We start from the raw sequence: 11,239 nt of genomic DNA, 5'->3' as shown, positions 1-11,239 counted from the left end.
ACTTATTTTAAACTATATTTTTTTTTGGGAAAATTGTATGAAATAGCAAACTATTAATTTAAATTAAATGTTATAGCCATAGTTTATTTTAATTGTAATTCGCAACAAAATCCCTTTTTTTTTGCCATCTGATTCGGTATACAATTAGCCATTTTCAGGATACAATTAGTCATTTTATACATTTCTGTATAAAATGTATAAAATGCATTTGTGTTTGTATAAAGTGAGAGAAAAGTGTATATACAAATACAAATACATATATTTTTGTCATATACACTTATAATTATACAAATACAGATCTTATTATACAAATTACAATGTATAAATGAATTTATACAAAACTGAACAATATGTATAAAATTGGATATTTGTAACGAATTATACAAATCAAAAGCTCCATAGCAAACATAAAATTTGTTATGAAGCGCAATTATGCAAACTATAGTTATAGCATACAAATATGATTTTTCTGTTTGCTATATTCGAAAGTTGCTCTTTTTTTTTACTAGAATATCTTAAATTTCATGTCAATCAAATTGCATCGACTTTTGCCAGAATTTATTTCATTACATGTATCATTTTGGAGCACTTATTGAGTTAGTGATGAGAAGCTTGGGCTACTTGAAAAGCCCATATTAAATGAAACCCAGCCAGACCGGATGGCCCAATATTTCCTTGATCCAGTGGAATTGGGCTGTACCGGTTCATTCCACTTTCGGGTATAAGAACTTAATTAACAATATATGTATATACTTCTTTTTATTTATAAAGTTAGGTTTTTAATTACAAACATGACAAAATATTAATTTTCGTTTTTAAAATTTATATATTTATTTTCCGATTTATTTCTTTTTTTGGGGGGGATGATGTGCTAAATTTATGGGATTGATAATTACTGTTTACTTTTTAGTATCCAATCATAATTAAACTCTTTTATATTATTTTTTTTGCCTATATATATTGAATTTTCAATTTTTTTAAAAATATATTACTATCCGGTTTATTTTCTTTTTTGGGGGTTATGTGCTAAATTTATGGGATTGATAATTATTGTTTACTTTTTGGCTTTTCAATTATAATTATACTCTTTTATATTATTATTTTTTTGCTCATATATTGATTTATCTCTCTCTTAATTTTTTATTCAATCAAATCAAATTATTAATTGTAGCCTTCTCTCACCTCTTTAATATTGTTTTCATACAAATATCGTTTTCCTATATTATGACCAAATTAAATTATTATTTTTTCTGAAATTTTGAAAGTTATCTACATTATTTTTTTGACAAAATATATTAATTTGTTATGGTATGACTTAAATAGCTATTTGAATCTAGAAAGTTTAATAAAGAAATTAAAAACTTGCATATTATATAGATTTCGTATAACTTTGATGTTAAGTCTTACATAGTATTATAAAAATCACAATTTTCATTGATTAAAATTTACAATTATTTCATAACCATTTATGTATATAAATTTGTGCATAAAAAGACAAGTTAATAGTAAAAACATGCAAACAAGAATGTTATATCATTCAATACATCAATAATAAGATTCATCGTACCAACATAAACCTAAAAGTTTCAACTGCATAATGTTTTAAGTAAAAAAAAAAAAACACTACTATTAAGCCTGATGCGCAAATTTGAGGCAAATCTTCTTGTTATACTAAAAGTGACTTTCCTTCTCTTGCATTTTTCTTCATTGAGTCCCTTCTTACGATCATTATTTGGTGTTCGCGTCATATATCACTCCTTCAATATTGTAATCCACGTACTTGCCTGTTAGATTAAAAAATAATTAGCAAAATTATTAAATAAGTATTACATCTATAGCATGATACAAATTAAAATATATGAGAAATTAAGCAATACATACATAATAAGAATGGTATTTTCACAGTAATCAAATTACACAGATTAGTATATAGAATGCTTTTATCTATATAAAAATTGTAATCATGTTGGTATACAAAATGGTTTTACGAAGGAAATTAGTTTTCTGATTTTTTTGTTGTTTGGGTATGAAGTATACCAACACAAAACAATAAATATTTTAACCAACTTAGTAATTATTCAAATTGTTGTCTATAAACATCCCAAAAGACACTATCAACTACACCCATATTTGCACCTAAAAAGTATCACGAAAGTTAGTGTTTATATACGACCTAAAATTCACGATTTATGATGTTTATTAAAAACATAATATACACTATCAATTACATCAAATTATCTACACCAAGTAAACTATCAATTACACCTAATATTCTATCAAAAATTATTAACGGAATTTAAAGTTTAGATACGAATTAAAATAGATAGTCTTTTTCACCAAATCATTTACCAAAAAGATATCAGTAATTTGTTGTCTATAAACAACCCAAAATACACTATCAACCATACCAATAGATGTACCCAAAAATTATCATGAACATTATGGTTTATATACGAACTAAAATATAACAATTACATAAAAAAATTCAACCAATTATGATTCTTATTACAAACATAATATACAATACCAACTACACCAAATGACCTACACCAACTAAACTATCAATTAGACCTAATATGTACCAAGAAACCCTACGTATTAAAAAATATCAACAATTTTGTTGTCTATATACAACCAAAAACGCACTATCAAGCACACCAATAGATGTACCCAGAATTTATCACGAAAGTTGTGGTTTATATACAAACTAAAATATAACAATTATACCAAAAAAAATCAACGAATTCGGGTTAGTATTACAAACATAATATACAATACCAACACCAACTAAACTATTATGTAGCAAAAAAACCCACATATTAAACCACATCAAATACCAAAAAAAATAATCACAGATTTGGTATTTAACAACGTAATATACACTATCAATTATACAACTCAACCCATAAAATTGATTTTTTTTAGAGGAACGATCTTGAATGCACCATCATATTCAATCCTAATATAACAAGATTTCGAAGTAAAATTAAACAACTAATCACCTAATTTCGTTTTTAACACAAAAACACATAACAAGATTACAAGATGACGATCACAAAAAATATACATGTCGCATCGTCCGTCGTGTTGAATTAGAATTGAAAAACTATTTGTATCCATAATTGAACAATCGAGCAATGGGGAGAAAGAGAGTTTTAGTTTGGTTTAAAAACCTTTTTTTTATGAGAGAGAATATATAACCAATCTGAGTAAATGGTGGAATGTAAAAGAATTGGAGAAAATCAGGGAAAGGAAGAAAATCGTGGCTGATTATTTAAACGGTACTTTTTAAAAAAAAATATTAATTCCTATTTTTGAAAAAAAAACTATTGTTATTTTGTTGAAAAAATAAACTATTGCTATATAGTGGTTATTAAGGTACTTAATTTGTATACTTAAGTTTTTTACCCAAAATATTTTCTTATTTTTTCATGTTTGATTGGACAAAATTTTTGAAAACATTTTCTCTTATAATTAAGGAAAATGACTTCCATAATAGAAGTAAAGAAACAGTAATATTCTATGTTTATTGTATTCTCCGCGCCATGCCCCCAACTCCCCACCACCTCTCATCTCTGTTTTGCTAGATTATATTATATATACAGAGGCGTATTTAGAGGGGGTTCTTTGGGTTCATGTGAACCCATGCTCCCTTCTCTAGATCATATATAGTAGTGTTATATTTTTTTTAAAAAAATACTTAAATATAGATGTGTGAACCCACATTCAAAGTATCTTATAAAAATACGATGATGATTGGGTGCACCTCTACTCTGTATTTTTTTTTTGAGTAACACCTCTCCAAGTGGTTATCTGTAACACTTTTAACGTTTCAACTAATTTTTCTTTTATTTTTTTGCTTTAATCTTTCAAAGTTCAAGAGTGTTACATTGAAAATTCCCAAAAAATATATAATTAAATCAAATGCGTATATTAAAATTCAAAACTAGTAATATTGTGTATTTTAGACTTGTAATTTTTAAAATTTAACGGTTCATATTAAATTTCTAAAGGTCAAACCGTTCAAATTTATATCTTAGATGCACTTTTTCGTAATAGTGCACCATCCTTCTGAAATCCTGGAGACACCTTTGATTATATATGAACGCTCTTGAAATAATATTTGTTTGTTTACTTAACAAACATTAGAAAATAAGTAAGACTAACTTGTTTTCCAAGAAAACATTCACTATAATAAAAATAGCTTTTAGTGGCAATAAATATGCACATTAATAAAGAGTGTTAAAATCGTTCACGACATTAGTTAATTACCATTAGATTTAGTGTCGCTGTAGACTTTATGGACATTCACAAAGAATGCTAATTGCCTCTAAGAAAATATATTTAACGGTAATTAAGCAATTGGCGTTAATTAATAGCCGTCGATGATCATTTTTGGTGCAATAATTTTCCATGGACTTTGCCTATTTCTGCACTTCGCCCATGTTTGTGACCCCCAACCCCTAAATTGTTAAATTGTCACACTTTGTATTGCTCTTCCTTTTCCCTATTTAGCAGTCAATTTCCCTTCATTTTTTGCCTCAATGTTTTGTCATTAAGCTCTTTATTGATATGACCCTTCCCCAACCCTACTAACGTGTGATACTTTGTACACCAAACTGTCTTCTTTTTAAAATTATTAGTATGGGTTTATGAGGTGGGGAAGCTTACAAAAACTGAGGCATTTTGCCATAATGTGTTAGAAGTCTCTATGACAGGACCTAATGACCAAAGGTCACAAAGTATGGTTCAAGAATTATGTCTTTAGTAAAAAAAAATTCTATTTGAGACCAAATGTTGTCTCATTAGGGCATGGTTTATATGTCTCCAAGTAGTTATATTGTGCTTCTCAATCTTATATCTGTCTTCACTAAGGTACCATCTAGCCAAAAAATATAAAATTAAAGTTGTTTTCAAATATTTTATAATCATTGACTTTAGGGTTTTATTTAGCTCATGCAAATTATCTAAAAAAAATATAGACATGTTAACTTTGACCTATTGTCAATGGTTAATGAAAAAACAAAATTCGAGTATACATCAATACCTATTACGAACAAAAGATAAAGGTCAAAATAAAAAACTTTTGTGAAAATCAACCCATGGTCAATTTCGTAACAAATCAAATAAATAGAAATTTTTATTTGCACCTCCTAAATAAACATTCAAATTGGACTAAGATATCAATTTTTCAAGAGGAACATCAATCAGTTTATGTATAATAAAGCATTTCAACATGATGTGACCTTGATCAAAACTTAGAAAAATGGAAAGGCTAACCACTTACCCACTCATCAAACATGATTCATGGGTCAATTACAATAGATTCTCGAACTACGAAAACGACAAGTCTATTAAAAAAGTTCAATAAGTAACAAGTTTTATACAAATTTTATTTTTTGACTTAAAAGCTACTTCCTCTATCCATTTTTAATTGTCATGTTGCACTTTTCAAAAGTCATTAGATTACATTAATTCGATATTTAAAATAAAATAAAATTAGATATTCAAAAATTATACAAAAAGTACTATATATTTCAATTTTTTTCATATAAATATGATGAAAATATACATCATAAAATGTTAGTCAAAATTATTATCATTTGACTCTAAAAAACAAAACTATAACAATTAAAAATGAACAAAGATATACATTTTTTAAATCCATCGAAACGGGCTTTTAGTTAACACTCCTTGGTGTATCTGAAATGTTTAAAATGAAAATCAAGAAAATGTTACAACAGGATCAGTACACTGTACATGTGATATAGATCCTAAGATTAAGATATGATTCAACACATGGAATACAAAGATAAGGCCAAAGACAGCAAAAAGAAGATTAAGACATAAAAGAAATACAAATAGAATAATCTTATTTATTTATTTGCCTAGGAACATGATCTTTTAAACTTTTAACAACACTTTAATGTACATTAAGAGAAAACAATTATGATTGGTATCCAAAGTGTCTTTTCATTGGGCAAATTCAATGTATTAGCTAGCACAAACTTCACTGTTCACAACCAAAGAAAATGTAATTTGGCTAGCACAAAATCCATCAAGGATAAAAAAAACTTAGAAACTTTCCCGCTTCCTAACATAGACGACTTCGTATTCAGAAATTTAAATTTGAAATCTCTTGATTAAGAATGAAAGATTACTCATCGTTCCACCATAACTCTGGTTGGTAACTTGATAAAAACAAATTAGTATTAGACAAGTAGACAACAAGAAAATTTAAAATATAGCCACTTTATGCTGAAATCTCAAATCCTGAACATTTGATGGATCCCATGGATATGTCAATCTCTATCAAATTGTCTTCTTCATAGACATCACTTATATCTGCCAAGAAATCCATTAAGCAATGTTGTTGAAAGATGGATTTTGGTACTAAATCTGCAAATACTACCTTTTGGTGTTGTTGATGAAAAGATAATTTGGGACTATCTTTTACAAATTGACCACTTGGAAGTGCTATTTCAATAAGGCTTTCTTCATCAGAAATTGAACCATCTGAGCATAGTGGACTCTGTTCTAACTCACCAGAGAATGGCCACTCAATATCTGAATCTTCACTTGAAGATAAGGGGCCACCAAGACTCTCACTTTCTGAAAATAAATCATGAATTTGAGTCACCCCATTTTCAATTCTTGGATTTTGGACTGATGAAATTTGCTCAACTTGTTTAAAGTTAACATTTTGAGCAACCCCATTTTCAATTCTTGGATTTTGGACTAAAAAAACTTGCTCAACTTGACCAAAGTTGCCATTTTGAGACACCCCTTTTTCAATTCTTGGATTATGGACTGATAAAACTTCTTCAACTTGTTTAAAGATCCCATTTTCAATTCTTGGATTTTGGACTGATAAAACTTCTTCAACTTGTTTAAAGATCCCATTTTGAGCCACCCCTTTTTCAATTCTTGGATTTTGGAGTGATAAAACTTCCTCAACATGTCCAAAGTTACCATTTTGAGGTTCTTCTTCTTGGACTGATGGTTTCTTGAGGATTTTATGTTTTTGTTTTGAGAATGTGAAAGCTATGGTAGATACAACCAAAACTGAAGTTGTGATGGAAATAGAAACAACCCCATGACCTGAAAAACTAGCAAATAACAAGTATGGTGGAACCAGAACTGCAATCCATGGTATTGAGCTTCTGAGAAGAGACATAGATGAAGACATTTGATTTGGGTTTTTTTTTCAAGATTTTGCAAAAGAAATAAGAGGAACAAAAAGGGAAAAAAAGAGGAAAGTTATACCCAATCAAGTAGCACTTGAAAAAGTTAAATGTTGGATAAAGAAAAGGGAAAAAAAATGGGAACTTTGTTGAATGTACTGATGAACAATCAATAACATGATTGACACTTGCAATCTTGATTTAAGAGTGTATAAGAAAGTGTCAAACAATACATTTTCAAGATTCAGAAAAGCAAATATAGCACTTCACTAGCTTGAGTTAAGCTGTGAAAAGTGCATACAAAAACTCAATAACAAGCCAAAAGAAGGAGCTAAAAAATGGAAGAAAAGAAGTAGTTTAGTAGGTTTTAAATAATGACATTAGAAGAAGTGCAAACAAGGATTAAATTGATGGGCTGTTTCCTCTTCATAGAAAAATGTATTTTTTTTGTTTTTCTAAACATTAATCTAGTGGTCTTCCTCTGTCACTGATTCTCTTGAAATCCTAAAACCCCTCTACTGTTTCAACACTTTGAAGTATGAGAAAGCCATGTGCTGACCTCTGAGCTCACCACATGGCATTTACACCTCCAATTTCCATAACACAAAAAACAAACCCCTTGAGTACTAAAAGAAATGGTTATTCTATTCTATGATTCAAAAAAAACTTTGTAACTCCAAGAAAACCATTATCACAGCAAATACCTGAAAGTTTGTTTTGAAGATTCAGATGGATAAACTTAATAAAAACCAGCAACCTTTTTTTTGTTATTCAACTAAAGAACCTTCTTTTTTCACTTATTTGTGGCATTGGCTGAGTTTAAGTACCACCAATTACTCTTTTTTGCCCTCTTTCTTTCTGCAACTGTAACTTGACTTATAAGCTAGTCAGAATCTGGCTTTCCCAGCTAGGTAGAGTCAATGCAACAAAAATAACTTTTAACAGTAATAAATAGACACATTAATAAAGAGTGCTAAAATTTTTATCGGCATTAGTTAAGTATCATCAGATCCAATGTTGCTAAAGCCTTAAGGGACATACATAAAGAGTGTTAATTGCCGCTAAAAATACATATTTAGCTGCAATTGCTAATTAATTGCCGCTAAAGATCATTTTTGATGTAGTGATTGTCCCTCCGTCTCATGTTATATGAGTTAGTTTGATTTAGTATGGAGTTTAAGAAAGAAAGAAAAACTTTTGAAATTTGTGTTCTAAAATAAGTGATAAGTATTTATTTGTGTAACTATAAATCATTATATCAATGATAAAATATATATTTTAAAGTTAAATTATTATTTAATATAGAAATGTGACATTCCTTTTGAAACTGACTAAAAAAAAGTAAATCATATAAAATGGATCGTGAGAGTACTAAGAGCCTATTTGGATTGACTTAAAAGTTGATTAAACCTACTTATAAGTTATTTTTAGGCTTTTCAAAGTATTTGACAAGATTAATAACTTAAAATAAATTTAAAATGAATTTAAAAACCAGGATACATTTTATTTTTAGAGTTAAAAAATATTTAAGTTTAATTTTTTTTTAATTTAAAAACTATTTTTTTAAGTCTGTCTAAATGGACTCTAACCAAGGAGCTGACAAAATTTTGGTCAAAATTTCAAGTAATTTTTCCTTGGTGCCATCAATAGGATAGGAGTACTTTACAATGACCAAGACTTGTCAGGAACCAAAGTGATGCTGAATTGGGCATATAGAAACAATTTAACCAGAATTGTTTATCTAGTAGTAATAACAAAAAAATAAAGATGATACTATAGTCTTTAAGTATATTTTTTGTAGCCTTTTTGAAATAATTTATCTAATGGGAAAGAGTTGTATTTTTTATAGTCTAGTTAGGTAGGGAAATAGTAGGAAATGATAGGAAGGTAGATGAAAATTCAAAAACTTTAGTGCCTGCCCTTTCTTTAAATCTTCTTCAACTGCATTCTTTTTTTCCAGTTACATTATTTTTTGTTGGGGAAAGGGATAAATATATCCTTCAATCTGTGTGATTTAGAACAGATATATTCTTTGATTAAAAAAATAGTGTATATATATACTTGGCGTCTAGCTAATGATGTATATATACTTCGTTGTTTAACAAATGGTGATTTTTTAAATATACGAATATGATAAAGGGCATGTATGAGAAGCCTTTAAACTTATTTTAGCATGATTTAGTACTTTTAAATTATGATAATTTTCAATATGACTTGTTAATTTGTAATATTTATTTTACACGATTTCATTATTATTATTTTGTTGTTGGATATTTTAGTGTTATTACTAATATCATATTTTGTGTTATTTTCTTAAGAAACACCTTAGATAGTTGTATTTTGGTAGGACTAAAAAAATATTTGAAGTACAAGTAAATTATATGTTTGTATGAATACTTTACCGGAAAAACCAAAAAAATCCGAAAAAATCCGAGGTTGAAAAACCCAAGTTTTATTAGTTTGGTTTGATTTATAGATTTAAAATCCGATACAAATGGTTTGATTTGATATTTGAAAATTTTGAATCAACCCGATCATGTACACCCCTACTTCATAGGATTAGTCAAATTATTGAAAAGGAAGAGGTGCTAACGAGGTGTTACTTATGTGATACATAGAAGGATAAGTTGTACATAATAATTATAACATACTGTTATACGATAGTGAATGTTGAGTTATTAAAGTCCAACATATCCAAAAGATGACTATTGCATTAATGCACATGCTAAAATTGATATGCGATCAAAAAGTAATATTAGGTAATAAATTGTTTGGAATTGTTGTTGGATAAACAATGGGATGAATTAGTGCTTTCTTGATGAAATTGATTAATGTTGATTCCCCATTAATCTAATCTTTTTTTATACAAAGGAGTTCTCAACTTTCTTGATAGACCATCATATAGACATAAAAAGATTGCAAATTAACCAAGAATGCATCTATCTTCTAATAATAATAATGACCTAATTGCTTTTTCTCTTTTGATTTGTGCCTTTAATGATGGCTTTTTGCATGCTTTTAACATGTGGGACTATGCAATTTAGAATTTCTCCACCTACAAGCAATTTGGCTCTCCCATCATCCAAGCACCAACTTGTTAATTTAATTTAGAGAAAAAAAGAATACAGTACATTTTATTTTCCTATTCCAAGGTCCATTATTGATAATAGGGTTATTCTTTTGTTACCTAAAAAAGGCAATATGGCTTGCCCAAATTATAACTCATTTCTAATTAAAATGGAAAATATACCTACTACTTTTTTTTGGTTTCCACGTGATGTTTGGTACTTATATTGAAGCCCGACTAAAATTGGATTCGCGTCGTAACGTCTCACATTAGTGGTAAAGCTCTCCCTAATAAAGACGATTCCATGCCTCAAACTCGAACCTCTAATTAAGGATGAAAGAGTATTTACCACTCCACCACAATCGTTGTTGATATGCCTACTATGTATTCTGTCTGCATTGGCTATCATACGAAGGAGAAAAAGATTTAAGCATTAATTCAAGAGCAACTTTCACATATAGCAAACACAAAATTCATATTTGTATGCTATAACAAAGTTTGCATAATTGCGCTCCATAGCAAACATAAATATGTATATTTCGCTATACATATACTAAAGAAAGCAGTTGTATAATCTGCTTTGGTATACATATACAAAAAGATCAATTGTATAAAGTGAGAGATGCGAGTGAGAGAGCGAGATCTGGGAGAGTAGCGAGCGAGATCTGGGAGAGGGGAGAGAAGGGAACAAAAATATATGTATATATACAATTTTCACGCATTTTATACATTTACGTTTTTGTATAAAGTGAGAGAGGCGAATGAGAGAGCGAGATCTGGGAGAGTGGCGAGAGAGATCTGGGAGAGGGGAACGAAAATATATGTATATATACAATTTTCTCTCGCTTTATACAAACACAAACGCATTATATACAATTTGCGTTTTTTGTATAAAGTGAGAGAGGTGAGTGAGAGAGCGAAATCTGGGAGAGTGACGAGCGAAATCTGGGAGAGGGGAGAGAGGGGAACGAAAATATATGTATATATA

At 28.8% G+C, this 11,239-nt stretch overlaps 1 protein-coding gene across 1 annotated transcript; it reads right to left on the bottom strand.

The window, feature by feature from the left end:
- Positions 1–5,853: 5,853 nt before the first annotated feature.
- On the bottom strand, positions 5,854–7,201 carry LOC125812656 (uncharacterized). The gene has a single exon (XM_049492147.1). The coding sequence runs from the start codon at positions 7,187–7,189 to the stop codon at positions 6,254–6,256; it is 936 nt and encodes a 311-aa protein (XP_049348104.1). The 5' UTR covers positions 7,190–7,201; the 3' UTR covers positions 5,854–6,253.
- Between the last annotated feature and the right edge of the window lie 4,038 nt (positions 7,202–11,239).

Source organism: Solanum verrucosum, unplaced genomic scaffold (genome assembly GCF_900185275.1).
Source record: "Solanum verrucosum unplaced genomic scaffold, falcon-dt-bn FXZP01000275.1, whole genome shotgun sequence".
Lineage (NCBI taxonomy): Eukaryota > Viridiplantae > Streptophyta > Magnoliopsida > Solanales > Solanaceae > Solanum > Solanum verrucosum.
Note: the sequence above shows the minus strand (reverse complement) of the source record. Positions and strands in the feature narration are given on the sequence as shown.

Excerpts from the sequence above, each read along its gene's own strand:
- LOC125812656 (XM_049492147.1), bottom strand. The coding sequence starts at position 7,189 with ATGTCTTCATCTATGTCTCTTCTCAGAAGCTCAATACCATGGATTGCA.